Source organism: Abramis brama (assembly GCF_963993115.1).
Source record: "Abramis brama genome assembly, chromosome: 16".
Classification (NCBI taxonomy): Eukaryota; Metazoa; Chordata; class Actinopteri; order Cypriniformes; family Leuciscidae; genus Abramis; species Abramis brama.
The window spans coordinates 25,911,788-25,933,328 of NC_139978.1; the positions used below are offsets into that span (position 1 = coordinate 25,911,788).

The 21,541-nt window shown below is 37.4% G+C and overlaps 1 protein-coding gene across 9 annotated transcripts in view; it reads right to left on the reverse strand.

The window, feature by feature from the left end:
- Positions 1–21,541, reverse strand: part of nfic (nuclear factor I/C) — a 103,170-nt gene that overhangs the window by 32,375 nt on the left and 49,254 nt on the right. For all 9 annotated transcript variants that reach the window (XM_084087542.1, XM_084087541.1, XM_084087539.1 and 6 more), the window contains exons 3-5: positions 5,066–5,137; positions 3,899–3,973; positions 1,108–1,231 (exon numbers count right to left, since the gene is read on the reverse strand). In XM_084087542.1, the coding sequence (XP_083943668.1) occupies positions 1,108–1,231; positions 3,899–3,973; positions 5,066–5,137 (271 nt within the window). The remainder of the gene's footprint in view (positions 1–1,107; positions 1,232–3,898; positions 3,974–5,065; positions 5,138–21,541) is intronic.

Here is a 21,541-nt window from a genome sequence, read left to right on the forward strand (position 1 = left end):
CAAAGACGTGAAACTCACCGAGTGGTCAGGGGTGTTCACTGATATGCTCACAAAAAAATCGCTGCAAAAGATGCTTTCCAACAGGTGTTTTACCATTCGTTGTAAAACTGTGGATCTATTTTTCCAAACGTCTCACACCCGTAGATTCTTCCGTTGAGAGCTTGAATAATAGACACTCCAGCCCAGTTGGTGGCGATAATGCACCTTAGCCAATTGCAAGCAAACCACTGGCATTTAATTGAATACACAGAAGAAGCAGAAGAAGAAGCAGCGGAGTAATACCGTACCTCACACAGGTCACCCAATACAAGTCAATGGAGTTGGACAAAAACTACGATAAAACCTGTTTGCAGTGATTTTTGTGTGAGCATATCAGTGAACACCCCTGACCACTCGGTGAGTTTCACGTCTTTGTAATCGAAAGTTTAATGCGTTTTATGAAGGATTGTTCCAGTGCACATAGGCTGCCATTCTGTAGGTGGGAGGGAGAAGCGAAATAAACCTAAAATTCTCGGGACAGCAGCATCTGTCCAAATTTTAATCTTAACCGTTCTATTTCATCAGAAACTATCTGTAAACAGGGCTTTAAGTGTAAACTACCGAACTTGTCCTTTAAGGTTGAGCCACTGTAGTCACTTGGACTATTTTAACGATGTCTTTACTAACTTTTCTGGGCTGGCAGATATCAATTACCTTGCAGCCTATGAAGAAGTGAGCCAGCTCTCAGATTTCATCAAAAATATCTTAATTTGTGTTCTGAAGATGAACGAAAGTCTTACGGGGTTGGAACAACATGAGGGTGAGTAATTACTGACAGAATTTTAATTTTTGGGTGAAATAACCCTTTAATTAACATCAGACTGAACCACTGAACTGAATCAGAGGATGTTCATGACTTCAAAGTTAGACATAGATGGAATCCTTATTTTAATGTGAGCCAATTTTGCTTCATTTCTGTCTTTATTTTATGTTTATGTTAAACCACATAAATTCACACACAAACATAGATTAGATCACCAGTCAAAAGCAGCTCAAGGACAGAGTGCCTTTGACAAGAGGATTTCTGCCCACTGCAGGCAGATGTGTGGTGGAGACATGAGTACTGACCCACTAGAGGAGGTGCTGGGCAGGGTTCTCCTCATTCCCACCCCCGAAGGGTTCAGGTCGTAAGCAAGATGCCCCTGCAGCTCTCCGAGAGAGAAGTTTGGCCCCGTGCCCGTCACTACCGGTGCTGCACACACATACGGAGACATACAGAGGTTACAATAAGCATATAATTGTAAAGAAAAATATAAACACACAAAAAGATTTACTGGCTGCAGAACCATTTAATATATTTATTTATATAAATATTTATATATTATATATTTGTATAAAGAAACCGTTACTGAAAGTGTCTTATGCTGTATTGCAATATTGTGAAAAATAATTACAATTTAAAATTTATGGGAAAGCTGAATTTTCAGCAGCCATTAGTCTACTCTACAGTGTCACATGATCCTTCTAATCATGTGGTTTGGTGCTCGAGAAACATATTAGGTGTGTGTTCATCTTGAAGCGGGTCAGCGCAGACCGATCTGTGTATGACATCAAAGTACTGCGAAAGTAATTCAAAAGCATACAGAGCCGCCTGCTCTCTAATTGCTCTTGGGTTACTTTGATGTCATAAACCAATCGGTCTGCACAGCGCTGCTTCGAATTGAATACACCTAATATTTTAACCCGATCTCACGGCAATTCGTACAAATTTTACGAGGTGGCTAATTCTTATTAATTAGTATGATTTTTGCTAAATTGTACATATTTTATGAGTTTCCCAATTCGTATGAATGACCTACCCCTGACCCTAAACCTACCCATCACTGGGGTTTAGACAACTCGTGTCAGGTCATGAATTCATACGAACTAGCCACCTTTTACTCACTCGTACAAATTGGTTGTGAGATAGCGTTGATTATTTCAATGTTGAAAACAGTTGTGCTGCTTAAAATGTTTGTGGAAACTTGCTAAAGAAATTCAGGATTCTTTGATGAATAGAAATGTCAAAAGAACAGCATTTATTTAGGCTTTTGTAACATTATAAATGCATTTAATGTCACTTATGATCAATTTAAAGCATCCTTGCTGAATAAATTATTAATTTATTTATTTTTTACCCCCCAAAAATTAAAATAAATAAATCTTACTGACCCCAAACTTTTGAACGGTACTGTACTTGTAACAATAACTAAAAAAAGTACCATGGTATTGCCATGATACCATTTACCATTTTGGACATGGTATCACTATAATACCATGTGATTTGGACATGCATCATTGTTATACCATTGTGTGTTTTGAAATAGTGGTTGTAACATGCATATTCTGCCAATCTATCAATCTAATGTAGAAACGAGCGTAGAAATCATTTTATGTCAGAGTTCATGTGTGATTCATGAAACATTTGTATGCTTCCAATCCCATCATACGAATGATCGTACATTGATAAATGTGGCGGCTCAAAACAATCATCATTTAAATATCATGCCCCGAAAAAATTCACGGTTTAGAAGCCTTGCCCCTAGAGTTTACAACATGGAGAAACGTAACCTGGCCAAGAAGAGGAAGTAATCTCTAGGAAGTAGCCTATTTTTAATGGGCCAATAACGTTTAATGGATAATGATCAGTTAAAAGGCGCTGGTTGTCGGTCAGGAAAATAATCTAAATGAACAAAATGCTCTCATTACCATTCTTCACCAGATTTACTATGTTGCATGCATCCATATTGATAAATGGCAAGTTTTTGCGTGGAAACGACCATATTTTAACAATGAAAATAGTAAAATAGGGGCAAATGAAAATAGTAATCATTCAGTACCATGGTAAATGCTAAAAATAAAGTAATGCTACAGTACTTATGCATTAGAAGAAAAATACTATAGTGCACATCCTGATAAATCCCTCACCACCATCACATAGAGGAATATTTGGGGATGAGCCGTGACTCTTTATTGACATGTTCAACATTGGTGATTGTTATCTAGTGTACAGTAAACCAGAGTTTTGCAGCATGACTTGTTAAATGCTTGCGTTAGGTTGGTGTAATCTCACACCTTCATAACTTAATTAACGCGAGGCTTATGAATCTCTTTCTTAATATCATTCCATTACTCTGTGTATGTTCAACTGCACAGTAATAGCTCAAGCTTAATGGGCAGGCTGTATTATGTGTGCTCAGTTATGTTTGAATGTGTTGTATGTAAATATAATGTGGGAACAATGGGCTTGTTGTTCCAGCAGGTATGACTGTGACCTAAATCAAATATTGTGTAGGAGTAAATCAGACCTGGTTTAAGCATGTTGGTTAACGCTGATAAAACTGCATAATGCAAAATAAGACATTTAATTAATCTCTGGCCCTTAACATGCATTCACAATCTATGAGTTTGTATATAACTTGTAAAACACTGTGATTGCACACAGGTGTGAGGAGCGATAGACAATGACCTTGCTTATCTGACTACCAGACAATAGGAAGCCATCTGGGAAAAAGAAAATAATTTCAGCTAAACACAATCAATTATGTTAGAAAGACTGGCGGGATTCCTTCCCTTCTAATGAGGAACTGTCAAACCTGACATGAAACGGCTGTGAAATTGACGATTTTGTGTAATATGTGAACATGGGCTGTGTGGGAGGTGGAAAGGGACAGTTGAGATGCGAAGACAAGAAAAAAGACAAGAAACTCGAACAAACTGATTCACTGAAGTGGATTAGGCTCTCAAAGATAATTCTAAAAAGAAAGAAAATTCTAAAACCTGTATGACATACAGTAAATGGTGAGAAAATGAAGACAATTCTCATTTCTGGGTGAACTATCCCTTTTAGTGCATTCTATAAAATACAAAAGCATCTCACTTCTTGATACTTGCACCAGTTCTGTTACACTGAAGACGCCTGAAGTTATGAAGCTCTCTTGAAACTCTGGGGCATCTGTTAAACAAAAGAAAACATGGAATAAATGATGGCGGAGTGCTTTCCAACACAAGGATATCACCGGCATCTCAAGCACCAAGAAATTCAATTTAGTTTTCATTTCTAAGTCACTCAGATTAAAAGCATCTAAATGAATGAATGTCAATGTTTTACATAAGCAGAGTCTGTTCAGCCAGTAAACACTGGTTGTAGTCAATTATGGACAAAAGGAAATTTTAGATGCAATGTTTTACTCAGCTAAAGTGCAATCTGCATTATCTTCATTGGGGGGGGAGGGGGTTCTCAGCAAATATTGATATTTGCGATTAATACACAATTTAGAAATACATAAAAACATACACCACCGTTCAAAAGTTTAGGGTCTGTGAACATTTAAACATTTTAAAAAGTCTCTTATGCTCACCAAGGCTGCGTTTAACATTTGTTATTATTATCAATGTTGAAAACAATAGTGGAAAAATAGCAGAGACTAAAATAGTTTTTTTCAGGATTCAAAAGAACAGCATTTATTTGAAGCAGAAATCTTTGTAACACTTCAAAAGTCCTTTTGAACAGTAATGTATATTATTATAACAATCACATTACAACAACCACAAATTAATCGGTAAGCAATATCATATTTAACTCAATTAAATTCTTAAATCGATTAACTAACTTATTTTTAAAGAGTTGCCAATGGAAAAAGTACCTCGTCCATCCCATCAGTCCAATAATAATACCACAAGATTATGAGCAGGTCTGAATATGCGAATCACCGACCTGATCTCTCCTATCATATCTAGCATTACCCTAAAAAGAGCTAGATTTTTATCCACCATGTAATGCAGAATAAACTGCTGGCCTTTCAGACTAGTTCTGTTGAAACGGGGGAATGTGTGTAGGAGTGTGACGATCTGGGCAGAGATAGATAGAGAGAGAGGTTGAGTGTGTGGCTATGGGTTTGAAGCTGTGCATGTAGGTTGTGTTGTGTAAACAGGATGTTTGTACAGTGCAGGAGAGGACGCTTACAGGACTGCACTGCACTGTATGCTGCAGCACACAGTATACTGCAAGTTGTGTGAATGTGTGTGTGTACATGTGCTCTCTTACCCATGGTGGCTGCTCGACTGTCCTCCTGATCTGAACCAATGGCCGTGCGAGGACTGCTGCTCTGTTCAGCCTCTGAGAAAGAACAAGAGATAGAAAGATATTAGTCCCCTACTAAGCAGATTCTATCAATAGATATATAAAGGCAAAGGGGTCTGAAGAGCAATTAATACATAAAATACATAATAAAACATACAAATAATAAACAGTTGCGACAATGTGATTCTATGCTGTAGTCTGCAGCAGGATTAGAGTATAGATAGAGTCTTGAGTTCTTCCCAAATGCAAGTGTATGATCAATGAACAAAAACCTCTGACATGTTGGCATGTGGTTGATATGTCAGCGATAGCTTTGGTAATTCAATATAAGAACATGTTTCTGTATAAACAGCAGAGAAAGTGAACACTCTGTATGTTTTATATAAATCACTCAAACGTTACTGATACAGCCGTGCGCTCTGATACCACGACAAACTGAGTCTCGGCCAAATGGCTCATAAGCCTTGTAAATGAGAAACACACCGTATCAAAGTGCTCCAAAACCATTCAAATATTCTCTTTCTTTTCAACTTGTTTGGCAAGGCCGAGCGTAATCTCGTTGAACCCTCTTCACTGGCAGAGCATGGGGATTGTATTGCCAAAGTGTAAACTCATTGAAGCAACACAATAATGACAAAACAACCTAATCCAGCCATAAAACCTTCCCATTTGTGAGCGTTCCAGCTCTTTGCCACACGGATGTGAGGGGAAAACACAGATAAACACATAAAACGAATCTGAGTCAAGAAGCAGCGGAGGATTTTCTGAATAGGGAATGAAAGAATGGAGGGGTTACCACAAGGACTCTGGCAGGCGTTCAAAGAAAAGCCAGTAAAAAAGCTCAAGCTGGATAAATAAATAAGAGTGCTCCCTATCAGATGGGCCACACGCCACTGCCAGTTCAAAGTCGAGGAGAGTCTGACCGGCTGCACACGTCTGAATGCAACGCTTCATTACGACTATCACACTCTTTGTGGCCTGCAGGACTTGGAGGCCGACCGCAAACTACTGCTCAAGACACATGAAAACACACAGGCAGCAGCAACACAACAGCGATTACGGAGCAAATATCTTTTAAAAAAAATCTTTTTAAAATAGGTAATACAATAAAAGTCAATGTGAATTTCACTTCCATAATGTGACATAATTCCAAACAGGATATTCAGCTAAACAAAATGCAAGGTAGGATTGGATTATAAGAAGTGGGCGTTACATACCAAAATGGAACCAGAGTGAAAGCGGTTTTGCTAAATTTGGCTATTGATTAACATTACCCAATAGCCCAAATGACCTAGGTGATGTCACCAGAAAAGAAAAGTAATTTCAAAGGAAGAGAAAGTCATTACATAATGATTAAAAATTGCAAAGACAAAGTATTTTTTGCCTTTGAAATAAGACACACCACCACTGAATAAATCACAATAAGACCAGGAATGTGCATTATGAAAATAAATATGGTCGATTGTTGACTTTAAAATCACTTTAAGACTAGTCTTCAATCTGCCCTCTCAGATAATTATTCCAGCGTAATTTACCCCTGCCACAAAATATGAAATGTTTTCTTAAAATATATGTGCAAAGTGCAGCCTAATTATGTTGTTGTAAGTAAAATACACATGCTCTGGGAAAAAAAAGAGAAGAATTATAAACCCTACAAATCTTCGAAAGTTCAATGACATTCCAAAGGAAGCGGTTGGACCCGGGCCATAATACTCAATGTTTTGATTATGAAAAATTGGAGAGGCCTTAAACAGTAGGAGACAGATGGATGCTGAGAGGTCTGGAGTTTGTTCCAGAGGAGACGAGCAATGTTTAAAAGTGCGACAAATAAAAAATAAAAAATAACCCAACACAAAAACATAAACAAACATGTCTGTCATCGCTGCGATTCTTCGCAGGCCAGGATGATTAGCGCTGCCAGCTACAAAGAGGGACACGCTCCAGTTCTCTCTCTCTCTGCTTTTCTCCTCCATGACTGTCTTCAGAGTCCTATACGCTCCTGCCAAAAGCTGTGGCGGTTTCTAGGCAGGCAGCCCTCAGACAGAATCACTGGCAAGGAGAATTGGAGGGAAGGAAAAATAAAAGTGTCAGTTTGAGGGAGATACTGGCACCGAAAGGCTCTGACACATCCCGGTGTCCAAAAAGGCCCGTGAAGCTGAAGACACCAAAACATAAAATGAAAATAAGAGTGGAAGTACTGTACCCAAACATTTAATTTCCAACATAAGTCCAAGAAGAAAAAATAGAAATTCAGATGGAAAGTATGATGCAAAACTGTTTGCTTGAACAACGGCCATTTTCTTTGTGGTGCATGGAGTAAATGTTTGCCATTTTGTAAGTAGATTTCTCAAAAAGTGGAACAATAATGACCAAACAAAACCTAATCCAATTATAAAACCTAGTTTCCACACAAATCTAAGGGAGAAAACGCAGGTGACATTCACAACAGAAATAAAAGAAATGTTTACGCGAACAAAAAAGTAGAAATGCAGGTAGAAAATATGATGCAATAAAATGTGCTTGAACAACATCCATTTTCTCTCAAGCGCGCCATTTTGTAAAGCCATTTTTCAAATTCTGTAGCTTTCCTTAGTTGGACTACAATCCAAAGTGTAATCTGGACACGTTAGTCTAGTCGATTAGTAACCCAAGAAATATTCTGACCTATCAAGTGGACTGCTTCCTTCTCCTTCAACAAAACCAAAAATCATTTTTGCCTCTAGCTTCTGACTTCTTTGTGTAATATCTTTAGCATCTTGATGATTTAATGGCCTCTAGCTTAAGAACTTTTGTCCTTCTATATGTTTTCCATACTAAAACTGTCACTTCAGTAAAAGTGAGGTTGCTTCTAGAGAAAGTTGTAGCTATTTCTTTTCATGCAAGCTACATTTCAAGCCAGGAATCAGTCATCAACACAGCCATTTAAGGTTTTTTTTTCTTTTTGGCAGACATTTCATGAGCAGAGAGGAGGTTTGTCGTTGGCAGCCATTTTAGATCACTCTTTCTGCTTTCACTCCCTCTCTCTATCTCTCACACTCACTCTATCCCTCCCTCTTTTTCTCAAGCAAGAACAAAGTTTAAGTAACAGTACTGAAGAGTGCCAGCTTGCCTATGTGCCAACTCACTCCGTTCAGGGCAGAAGAGAGAGCGAGAGGGAGACAGACAGAGAGACAGAAAGGCAAATGGCCGCTGCTAAATGGTTGGCAGAGACTCTGAAGATTTAGAAAGTTGGAGTGGGCAGAGAGCGAAAGTCAGAGAGAAAGTTTGAGCTGTGGAAGTGACCTTACGTGAAAGACATTCCTGTGCACTGCCTCAGCCATTAGAGTGACTAACAGCTAAATAACAACATGAGATATTACGCAGTTAGTCATGGCAGGAAGAGTGAGCAAACTTTCACTCTTTCAGACCCAGAAGAAAATAAACATAGTTTGCAGCTGAGTTCAGAATGTTCCTCTAGAAATCCTGCACACCACCGACACACAGAAACGCAACACTTTCCAAATCCTCAAAATACGTCATCGGCTAGATAATTAGGGGTCATCATGGGGTCTAAAATTACTGTGTCATCTTGTTCTAATTTATGTGGAAAAAACATGCTGCAGAAAAATTATAATAATAATAATAATAATAATAATACATTAGTGTACACTATCATTCAAAAGTTTAGGGTCAGTAAGATTTTTTTAAAGAAATTAATCATTAATTCAGCAAGGTTGCATTAAATTGATCAAACGTGACAGTAAAAACATTTATAATGTTATACAAAAGATTTTTATTTCAAATAAATTATCACACAAAAAAAAATCACAGTTTTAACAAAAAATATTAAGCAGAACAACTGTTTTTAACACTGATCATAAGAAATGTTTAATTGTAAAAAGTGATCAGTTGACTTTGTATTGAATCCCGTTGTCTTAAAATTATTAAGTAATTAAACTTCAAACGTAATTTAAAAAAATTAAGTTATGTGAAATTGCCAAGTTCACATAACTTAATTTTTTCAATTACACTTGAAGTTTATTATTTAATCATTTTAAGGCAACGGGTTTCCTCACTTTATTCACTTTTTACAGTGTTCTTAAGCATCAGATCAATATATTAAAATTATTTCTGAAGGATCATGTGACACTGAAGACTGGAGTAATGGCTGATGAAAATTCAGCATTGCCATCACAGGAAGAAAAAAAAAAGTTAAAATATATCAAAATAGAAAACAGCTATTTTGAACTTTGTGAGCATATGAGAATTATTTTTAAAAAATAATTAAAAAAATCATACTGACCCCAAACTTTTGAACAGTAGAGTATATACATTAACAGCAATTATTTAAATGGCCTGTAATGTAAGCAGCATAGCAATGTACTGTGCAAAAAGTTTTTATACGGAAGATATAAAAAGCAACTGTAAGTTATGTACAATACATAACAGAGGGTCTCTGCTTCATCTCTTTATCCTTGAAGACCCCTAGATTATATTAAATGAATAAAAACACAAAAAGTACAGGAAAAACAAACAAAGAGACACTTGACCAACACTACTTGTTACTACCTTTTTAGCTACTTCTACAAAATGCTACTTCGCTGGTGTTCATGTCACACTGTATTGTGCTTTACAGCCAAATTAACTGCAATGCTCAAATGTTCACTCCTAAACTGTTGCCTGTCTCAAATAGCATTTTGATGTTTAATTAATTTGAAAGAATCAGTTCATGTAAATGCTTTATTTCAATGAATCATTTTAAAGAAAAAGTTGAACTGATTCCTTTGAGTCCTCTGCAGGTTTAATGCCGTCAATCTTGTTGAGATCCTTATTGTTTGTCGATCAGATAAATACTGTTCTGATTGCAACATAAATAAAATCATGAGATAGTTATACATTTGAAAAGAAACTGACCACTTAAATAGATTTAGCACAGCTGACTACTTGTTCAACAGGACAGGCTTGACTGTTTAATCACGTTAAATTAACAGTATTTTGTCACAGTGTTTATATGAGTGCTAATGTGTGTCTTTGTGTGTGGATTTGGTCCACATCATTTTCTGAAGCAGCTTGTAACGTTTCATTTCCAGCTGTAGCTGAGCTGATTGAGGGTGACAACCTTTGTCATACCACACCCCAGCGTTCTCCATCACTCTGAGAGGAAGAGATGCTATTTCCCTCAGCGCAGAGCCAATAAGACAGATGGACCGGAGGGCATTCAGAGGCATTCTGCCGAAATACTGAAACAATGAGCTGTTCCTTTACACTGCAACTATGGAATTTAGTATGAAACATAGAGTCATTCAGAGTCGCAAACAGCCCTTATGAATCTTGTATTAACCACACAGCATCCTGGAACAGTCTCATGGTGGCACTTGTTAAGGTAAGCAATGTATTAAACTTATTGAGGAGAGCTACGCTATTACTTTTCTAAGGGATCAGTACGATTTGGCGGATGGTAAAGCGGCAAAAGAAATCCTCTGGATTTCCATTTAAAGGGGAAATTGACCTGGAGTGGGCTTTTTTAGCTTGGCCAATAAGCCAATAAAGAACCACTTCATCGATCATAACACCCTAGCAACCACACAGCAACATGCTAAAAACACTCAAAACATCCTAGTAATGGAAATGCAACCACCACTCATAATTTATAAGAAAAAAAAATATGAAAATTTTGTTTTGTGTTTAAAAAGTGGATAACCAAAATGTAACCATATTGCAAATCAAATTCTGGGCTCTCAAACTCAAAGAAATGAATGAAAGATCCAATGCCAAATATATTCACTCCAGGCTTTTGTAAAGCATAACACATGCAACACAACAACACAGTACAAAACAGAGCAACACAATAAAACACAGGGATGATAAACAGGGATGATATTCAAATTATGTAATTATCTAAGGGGTTGAGCTTAAACTAATTAGGTTTAAGGATAGGGTCAAAGCTTAGGGTGAGGTTGGACCTTCTAGCTCCACCAAGTAGATGCAGAGAGGAGGATTGGACTGTCCATTAGCAAGGATACAAAACCTTTTTTTGCATCCAGTGGGCTTTTGCTGACAAACAAATGGGATATCTTGGTGCAGGTAACATGGAAAATGTGCACATATTGATCATTTACATACATACTACTGATATTGTAATAATACAAAGAAATAACCTTTAAATAACTGTAAGTGCATGTTAGATGATGGCAAAGGTAATATAAATGTAAAAATAGAGGGAATTAGCATCCACTATTAAATATCCAATATAAATAAATAAAAAACTATATGGTACAGATATATTGTGCATCCCTATACATAACGCAATACAACATAATGTAACACAGCCCAATCAATGGATGTGTGTCTCAGACATCCTGGACTGTTAACCTGATCATTTCTCCCCTACATTTCCCTCTTTTTTGTCCCTGTGTATCATTCTCTGTCTCTTTTCAGCACTGCTGATCAGTTTCAAAGCTCTGATTTCATTGCTGATCTGTTTTCTGCTGAAGAACAAACACAGTGAATGCATATCTCTAAAAACTCTCTCTCTCTTTTCTGTTCAGTCTGCATCTCTTTCTGTCTCCATGAGAGCTGTTAAGGTAAGAGTTATTGATCCTGACCATCGCCATCACAGCCGGCCAATAAGTCTTTAACATCTAGAGAAGAACCGAATGAGAACGTCAGACTGAAAAACTGTGTGTGTGTGTAAGAGCGGGACTGATAGGGAGGGGTCTCTTGATGCATTTAGCAGTCTGGCAGACCGCATTGGCCCCCGGGCCTGCATGGATATGAATCCACTGGGAAAGTTTTAATGGGTTATCTTAATATCTTACGAATATCAGTGTTCATCTAAATTCATTACAGACCCTCTAGATGGACAAGCGCCAGGGTGAAACAGAAAGGAAATGCAACAGCAGGTTTTGTTTTTCAAGATCGCCAGGTGTCAACAAGCACTACTGATAGGAAATTTCTGTTCGGCAACAGTTTCTGAATATGAAATCTCACAGCTGAGAGGAAATATGGGGGGAAAACATGCAGTTGAATTGGATATTGAACCATTTGTATTGTATTTATATAGTACTTGACACTATTTCTTTTTAGTTCATCTTATTTAATTTAATTTCATAATTTATTTAATTTAGGTTTTACCATTGAGGCACAAGTCAGTCCAGATGTTTTCTTTATAAGATGCTTTGTATGTCTGTACTTGCAGTGAGGGTCAAACTATCATTCTTACAATACAATTTAAATGTTGCAGTTTGTAATCAAGTTATCGGCCAACTGGAGAGTAACTCAATTTTATTTACTCGCCAAAGCCCATTTAAACTCGCATTTGGTGCTTGGCGAGTGTCAATTCTGGAACCTGCTTGCAGCAATCTGAGAAAGACTGTACAAGAGTGAGAGAGAGATAAAAAGAAGAGGAGAGAGAGGGAATGTCTCCTCTTAAATCTCTCTCTGAAGTTGCTGAGGTAAGGAGAATAGGGTCGATGCCGCAAAGCTGACATTTAATGAAGGAAGCTTGTGCTTTTATGTGGTCCGGCAAACTGGTGTGCTATAGAGTCAGAGAGAGCATGGAAGGATGAGTACAGTCACATTTATAGTATGAAATAAAAATGCCTCTTACAAATACTGTAAATAAAACTAATGCTATAAATTGCCTCTGTTCACAGGTAAATTAAGTTGCCTGTTTTAATGATTGTTTACATAAATGCTCAAATGCATCCATTTGTATAAAACATTTTTAATCAGTTTAGGCAACAGCTGTAAATTGACAAAAAAAAAACATGGCTGAACATTATGAAATTATGACAACTGCCACTATTATTAGTATTAATAATACTACTACTAATAATAACACACTATAATGATATTGCTACACTGTAAAAAGTGATAAGTTGACTTACTTAATAACTAAGGCAACAGGTTTCTTCACTTTTTTTAAGTAAATAAACTTCTATCAAGAATAAAACTAAAAATCATTTCTGAACATTGAACACAAAGCATAAGATATATATCGGCATTGTGTATTAAAAATCATTTTGGTCAACCTGTATTATGAGAAATAAAATAATGAAAAGGAAAAAGTGGTCTGAACACACAACAACAAGAGACAAATCTATAAAAAAAATCTATCATTTTTCATGAGAATGGAAAAATAAGCATTCAAAAACAATATTCAGTGAGGACAATCCCTCACAAATATGCAATTGAGGAGGAGCTGTCCGACAGCTGCAAAATCCAAATGACAGTCTTTTACTTCTCGTCTCAACTACTGGGGGGCCTGTGAGGAAGGAGTGGGCGAGTGACACTGAGAGGGACTCACTAAGGGGAAAATGGTAGGCGGAGGTAATTGGTCCAGCTGACCTTTTCTGCAAGATTGCAGCTTCCTGTGGCAGAGGGGTATTATGGGGCTGCCTGAGTCTGACAGTAATAACACACTGCAGCTATTTGCTCAATCTGAACGCCTGGACAAATCACTGCCAGCTGGAGGAAGACAGGCAAGGCTATATAAGAGTCACACTGCAGGTGCAGACACACACGCACACACACACACGTATGCACTCTTTGCACGTGTTACGTTCTAACAATGACACCTCAGAAGCATATCTACCCTAAACTCAAAGCTCAACTAATCTAAATCGAGAAGAACACATGGAAGTCATATTTATTAAAGGAACCAAAAACGTTACCTTTTTGTTTAAGGTTATATGAAAAAGAAAGTGATGTCATCAGGTGAGCAAATTTTGGGGTGAAACGTCCGTTTGAAGGAACACACATTATCCATTAAAATGGCTCTTTATCCAATTACAGAACTAAATTAATTAGTAATTGTTTTATGAAAAGCATGAATGTCCCCTTAAAAACACAAAAATTAGAACTAAACAGATTATTAAACATACTCTTCCAACTGGAAGGTGGGATTACCATTCCTACAGCTGTCAAATTGCGCTTTACGCTTTTCTGCCATTCATTTTTCTACAGGTGGATAATCTCCTCTTCTTCATACCATCTCTTGTCCAACTCACAACACTTAAGCTCTAACTCTAAGATTAATTATGTGGCCAACAGAACGCTGTTCGAGCCTCATCAATCTCATTCACAGGTACAATTGTGTCATGTTCTGCTTTTGAAACAGAGAAATAAACTAGCAGTAGTTCAGTGCCAAACCAGCATTACTCTGACTCAGAGGGCCATTTAACAACAATAGTTATTGAGGCTGTAGTTGAAGAGGGCACTCTGAGGCTTCACTCGCATTGTAAGTAAAGAATTATAAAGCTCCTATTTTTCTGCTTTTCCGCAAGCCACAATATAAAAACCAGATGTGAACGGCGTATTCCTTTCAAGTTATTTTTGGATGAGTTTCATAGACATATTAAAATATATATTTATATAAAATGGCTTAAACCACCCACCATAGCCTTTGGATCAGCTATAAAGCACTCTCTCTGCAATTTGAGCATAGCATGTCATTTTTGAGGACACATGCAGAGTGCACAAACGCTGGCACGTGAAATTATAATGCTAAATGATTATATGCACACACAGCATTTATACAAATCATGTGTACACGCAAATGCATGTATGCATATGTACATGCCACCCTCACGCACAACAATCAGTATTGTAAAAGTTCCAACATCACGTGTGAGTGGAAAAGGCTTTAGCGGCTACCGGTTCGTGCCTTTCGCAATCCACGGTTTCCATGATTATGGGGATGAAATTGAGAAAAGGCTTAGTTTGGGTTTCCATCAAAACATTCACTGACATCTCTAATTGGCCGTCAGAGCTAACGGGAGAGCGGAGGCTACAGTAGGTCGTTGCAGACGGGCAGATCTCGCAGGGCACACTTCCCAGCTCTCCCTCCATCGCCATTCCGGGAGTGGAAGAAGGGCATGGCTGTCTGGGTGGGCGCTGGGAGGGTGTTTGGTTTGGAGAGGGCTCCAAGGCCAAAGTCGCGCCAGGACCCTCAACACAGAGGCCTCACCCTCTGGGCTACTTCCATCACCCTCCCTGTCTCTTCTCGGCACAGGATTCTTTTCAAATTGCGGTTTCTTAGGGCCTAGCAATGCGGTCGGAGATCCATAATAAATACGAATTTTCCTCCGCTGAGGTCGGACAGGCTGCAATCCCCTCTGATCTGACACCCGGGTTCCCGCTCTACTGTAACGGACTTTACCGGAATGGACCGGACACGGAGCCAATTGCAAACAATACAACAGAAACCACAACAATACTGGCTGATAACCTACTTTTCACCTATATAAACATTTCACAATTCTGGCATCATTTACTCACCCTCATGTCACTCCAAGCCTGTGGAATTCTGTGGAATATTTAAGAAGATATTTGGAACTGCTTTGTACATAGAAAGAAACTCCACTGATTCCATTGACTTTCATTGTTTGGACAAAAAGAACATCAAATATCTTCTGTTTCGCAGAAGAAAGAAAGTCATACATGTTTGGAACAACATGAGTAAATGATAACAATTTTTGTGTGAACCATCGAAACATCCTCAACTGCCTAAAGACCTTAAAGAGCTAGGAACTTTTTCGGGGTTATTATTATTATTATCACATTGGGTGTGTATAGGATTGGTGCAAAAAGTCAGTGTCACCAGTAGGGGGCAGCGTTGCTGGAGCCAGTGTCATCTTGACAGATAGTGAAACTGCATAGAAATATGGAAATTTCCAGTACTAATTGCCTCAATTATACAGTTTGGAACACGGTTAACCATAATATAACATTCAATTTTACAAATTAAAAAAAAAAAAAAATGTCTCTTAGGCTTTTGAATGTCTTTATTTTAATTATAAATGCACGCAAAGATCAGTTATTTAACATACAGTACAAAGAGAGTATTTATTTATATAGCGTTTAAGCTCATAAACAGCCTCATAAAGCCATCACACAATGCTGCCGCTACACAGTGTCAGGAGTTTGTCATGCGTGTGTCATGTCATGTTTGTTCCTCATGTGAATTGGGGGAACCATAAAATCAGGCTGAGTGTCTGAGTGTGTTAACCACCCCGGGTGGTTTGCATTGTGGTGGAGAATGTGGTCTGAAACACTGATACACACTGGCCTTGTCTCTGTCTCGGGGCTCTTGGATCCTCTAGTCCTCACGTGGCAGCCTCCGCTGCTTCAGTGTGGCTTGGCTGCTTGCAACGAGCTCTTCGTCCAGGACTGATGAGGGCTTTCCTCATTCAGAAAGCTTGGAAAACCTACACCGACTGCCATGCAGGCCAAGCCCTGAGATCTTACAATTAATCTTCATTGTTTAGTCTATTCAAAGCAGAGATTTTAAGTAAAAACTTTTAAGTTTGTATAAAAGTGATTTAATTTGTGTGAAGAAGAGTTAATTACAGACATACAGAATTCATGCAAGAGCTGCCCTGTAGGCCTCAAAACTCAAAAACAGACTTTGCATGAATCCATCCAAAACTGTATGAGTCCTAAACTAACAACAATTTTTTTTTAGCTTTTAAAAAAAAAAAAAAAAAATGGAATTAGCATAACATGAACTTACAAAGAACAAATTAATTTGAATTTTTTAATTAATTTTAGTTAGTTATTTTTTTTATCAAAAGTTGTTCTGTTAATCTAATCTGTTAACATTACTTAATAATTCGCTGTAAACATGAACAAATAATGAACAATTCTATTTTTATTTACAAACATTAACATTAACAAAGATGAATAAATGCTGTAAAAATATATATTGTTTATTGTTAGTTCACATAAATTAAATCTATTCATAATATAAAGCGATCTCTTCTCTTAAACCGCCGGATGGATTCATTTTTTTTTACACTTTTATTAACCTTTTTGGATCTTCTAAGTTTTAGTTACCTGGACTATTAATAGAGGGACAGAAACCTCTTAGCTTTCATTAAAAAAAAATATATATTTTTTTTTTAAGATAAACCAAAGCTTATGGGTTTGGAATGACATGAGGGTGAGTAAATGATGATGACAGAATTTTAATTTTTTTACAATATAAAACTATCCCTTTAACAAAAGATCCCCTTTATTGTAAAGTGTCATACTTTTTTGTTTTTACCTTTAGAACTGAGCAATTCATTTCATTCACTGAAAAGATTAAACTCAAAAACTTAATTGATTTTTTTTACAAATGAGGCAATGCCGGTTGACAGAAAGTACGGGACACACAACTAATCTGACATATTGCAAGGTAAAATGTAATGCTCAAGCTGTGCTTGCAAAACTATAGCTACTCACTACTGAGAATTGTAGCTTCACTATTTCTAGTTACTACTGTCTAACAGTCACGTATCTGAAGGATGTCAGTTCTTTTCCTCTTCTCACCCTGGGTCTTGACTAGCGTCAAGAAAATGTCACATCTGTGCAGGTCGTAGGGCGGGTCGATTATCAGCCCAGACAGTGATCTGCTCCAGGACTCTGCTCTTTCTCTGATTACACTATTGCACATTGCAACCGATGTTCTATCTGATTTAATAGAAACAGCCCCCCTCTGATCCCCCTTCTCTGTTCCACGAATAAACAACCGTATAAACCGTAATCAGTGCATAACAGCAATGCAACTTTAAATAAGTAAAAAACACATGTATGGCATTCCAAAGCTGGCATTTATAATGTGGGTTAAGGAGAAGATTCAATACAAACATCCAGACAATGTCAGCTGTAACTTCACAGTTATGTGAACATTGACCCAGAGCGTGACGTGACACTCCTCTCATGCAGCTCTATATTTCAGAACAAAATATGGAATACACTACAAAATCAAACATATACAGTATGTGGAGAGAATATATACAGTATTTTTATATTGAATATGATACCGTCCCATTTAACTGGAGACACAGAAAGTGTGTAAGACAGGAAGAGCACGGTGCACAGAGATTACAACAGTGACGTAGCGCTGCTGTCCTCACATGCCCTCTCTTCAGTAGAGGCCGCCTCTGCCCCTCCTTCAGCAATCTCACTTTCCCTTGCTCTCCCTCCCATCGATTTTACCTCACTCCCTTTCTCGCTTTTTATGATATGCTTTCTGCTACAATGCTGCAATGTGGCAAACATTAACATTAACCTCAAGCCATCTGGACTACTCATTATAAAAGAGCAATATCTGCTTTTCACCCCCTCCCTCACTCTTTTACTCTTTTTTTTTATTTTCCCTCAAAGCCACATTAACCCACTTCAGCAGTTTCCTGAATTGTGTCCAAGTGAATGCTGCAATTGATGAAAATAATTATATATCATGCAACGCTTTAAATGCAATAAAGACAAATACAATCAATGGCGGCAGCTTTTGCAACACTGTTGCACTCTGACACAATGGTGAAATCTTCACATTTTTTACAAATCTTTATACATTCAATCTCCTAACTAACTAATAATTTAGCTAACGACAAGCTCACAGATAAACAGTGATGTGAACAATTAATGGAAATCTTTTTAGCATGCTGCTCAAAACAATGCAGCTAGCTAAGATACCAACAAAAAGAAGGTACAGTAATTAAACTACAAGCTACATTTAATATTCTTTCATATTGTTCTAATGCATTAATATGTAGAGTTGTCACGGTACCAAATTCAGAAGTCGGTACCAAGTAAAATTTTGGTACCATAGCAAAATCATTTGTAACTACTTTGTTTTATTTTATTTTTTAATTGAATTTTAATTAAACACAGACAGGAGTGTTTGAATACAGCACACGATACTTTTGGTACTGCAGAAAGACTGGTACCGTTAAATATCAACTTGGCACCAAAGTACCGGCACTTTTGACAACTCTATTAATATGAATACATTAAATGTTTTCGCTTGGAAAAAAGCACCAAACTCACGCCAAAGGTTGAGATGTTGTTGCTATGCTGGTCTGGTCAGGATGCTAAAAAATAACTGCTAAAAAAGTAAGTAATAATATCTATATATTATAATAAGATAATATATATTATATATATATATTATATTATATATATATATATATTTTATAATATAAGTTAGTAAGATATATTTTTTAAAGAAATTAATACTGTAGTAATGGCTTTGTCATCACAGGAATAAATTAAATTGTAAAATATATGTCACGTTTTGAGTTTGTTCAAATTTAGAGTTTGCTTTTGCTCAGCTTTCATGTCTTGTTTTCTGCTTTAGTACGTTTACACGACAACGATATGCAGTATTCTGTTCAGGTGTGCCTTGTTAAATAGCTCCATGGTTTTCTGTGTATATAAGCCCTCTAGTCGGTTTCAGTTTGTTCGGAGTTTTGCATTGTTGTTTGATGTCAGTGTGTTCGTGGTTGTGTTTGCTTCGAGTTATTCTCCTATTTATTGATTTGATTCCTGGAGTACAGATTTATTTTGAGTATCTCCTTCGTTGTGCGCTTCATTACAGCCACCGACTGTGACAATGTAAAAAAAGAAAACAGTTATTTTAATTTGTAATGTTATTTTACAATATTACTGTTTTACTGTATTTTGTTAATCAAATAAATGCAGCCTTGGTGAGCATAAAATCACCTGTTTACTTCAGCACTAGTGCACAGTCTAGAGTTTATTGCATGCAATAGAGACAATATAATTCAAATTCAAACTCTGTAAACTCCAGTGTCAAGCCATGATTGGGTCACAGCTAACACCTTAACCAGACTGTGATTTAACACAAGCCACAAATGTCACCATTAACTGAAGCTTCAAGTAAATCAAGCCAGTTTTGTCTGTGGAGCATTTCAGCCAAATTTCCATTTATCAGTGTGGCCTCCATCAATCTTCAAATAATGCGCAGTGGAGACAGACATGAGAGCTGAGCCCCTACAGGGCTGAGGAGCCGGTCCTACAGAGTTTTGCAGGGACCCGGGAGGCTGAGTTATAAATAGCATGGAAAACCCTGATCAATATTAGAGAGACAGACAGAAAGAGTCAGCCAAGAAACTCAATCTCCGGCCTCACGCAAGCAAGCGTCTGGCCCTGAGTGCCTGAAGGTAGTCTCGGCTATGGCAAACACATTTGCCCACAAATGCACACAGAAATTTGGTTGTGATTTTTATTGGCCTGGTAGTCTTGGTCTAGAAGTGGCTTGACTTCAGTAACGTTTCACAGAGGGGAATTAGCACTTGGCACTATCAATCAACTATACCCTATGAAATGGCTTGACAAGTGCAGTTTTCTTTCCTGTATTGGCATATTTCCAACAAAACAGGAAGCCAACAAGCAGCCAACATATCAAATGGCTTGTCCCTTTAAAAAAAAAAAATAGCCAATAACCTTTGTTTTCCTTCGCAGTCGCGCCATTGCTAATTCTAATTGCTAGTCAGGTATTAGAGGAGGGAGATTCTCATAATACAGAGCATCTGTATGTGTGTATGCCCCCATGCGCAATAATTCATTTAAAATAACATTTAAATGCACATTTACAATTAGCATTTCTGGGAAAATTAGTCAAAATTATAAATGAGCATTTAAATGTTAATTTATTTAAAAAATGTATTTTTAAATCTGCCAAAAATGAAATTAGTCCAATTTAGGAGTACAATAGAAAACAGAAATAACATTAACATTTTTATTCATTTGAGTTGCTCCAGAATTCTGACCTCTGTAAACGTTTTTATTAAAATGTCATTAAACACCATTTTTCTTCTTCTGACCGAAAGACAAAATAGTGATAAACGAAGCTCAACATGCAAAATCTGTTCATACCGTCAATACTTTGCTTAAGTAAACGGTCTTCAGACTGCTACAATGAAAAGACTCAAATTCAAATTCCTATTCATATAGTCAAGTGTCCTCTGAGCATTTATCTATCTAGCATGCAGTTTCAGAGTAATTTATGGGGCAGAAATACCCAGAACAGGCTGAGGGGCTGAGCGAAGCTTTGCGGGTGGGGGTGTTGGAGGGGGGGTGTCACGGAGGAGCGCAGCTGTGTAACTCAAACCTCCGAAACAGCTGGTGCCAGCATTTTCTCTCTCCATCTAATCCCCCAGCATGCCATTTTATTCCAAATAAACAGCCGTAGAAAATGTTCCATATTTTTCAGGGTGGGCTTAAGCATCCGAGCATAGTTAGGCATAGTTTTTCCTGCCTTCAATCACTTTAATAAGGAATGGGACTAAGAGTGAAAGTGAGAGAGAGAGAGGAAGAGAAAGAGTGGAAAGAGTGACCCTCTCTTTCCAGGCCAATGGTTTTGGGTCTCTTGGCTGATCCCTATAAAATGTGATCTGGATTATATAAGAAATGTTAAATTGCTCCCTCAAATCACTGTGTAAACGGGACCCTCGTGGTAGAAACACCCCCCACAATCAAGCAAAATTCACTTCAGGCACACTATAATATGCAAGAGAGGTGAAATATGTTTTGTCTTCACATGACAATGTTTCCTCAATTCCTAAATATCACTGCCTGCGCCAATGTCAACAAAGAGCTTTTCATATTCTCCCTAATATAATCTGTCTGTTTTTTGCTTAAGACAATTTAAATGCAGCCTGTCAATTA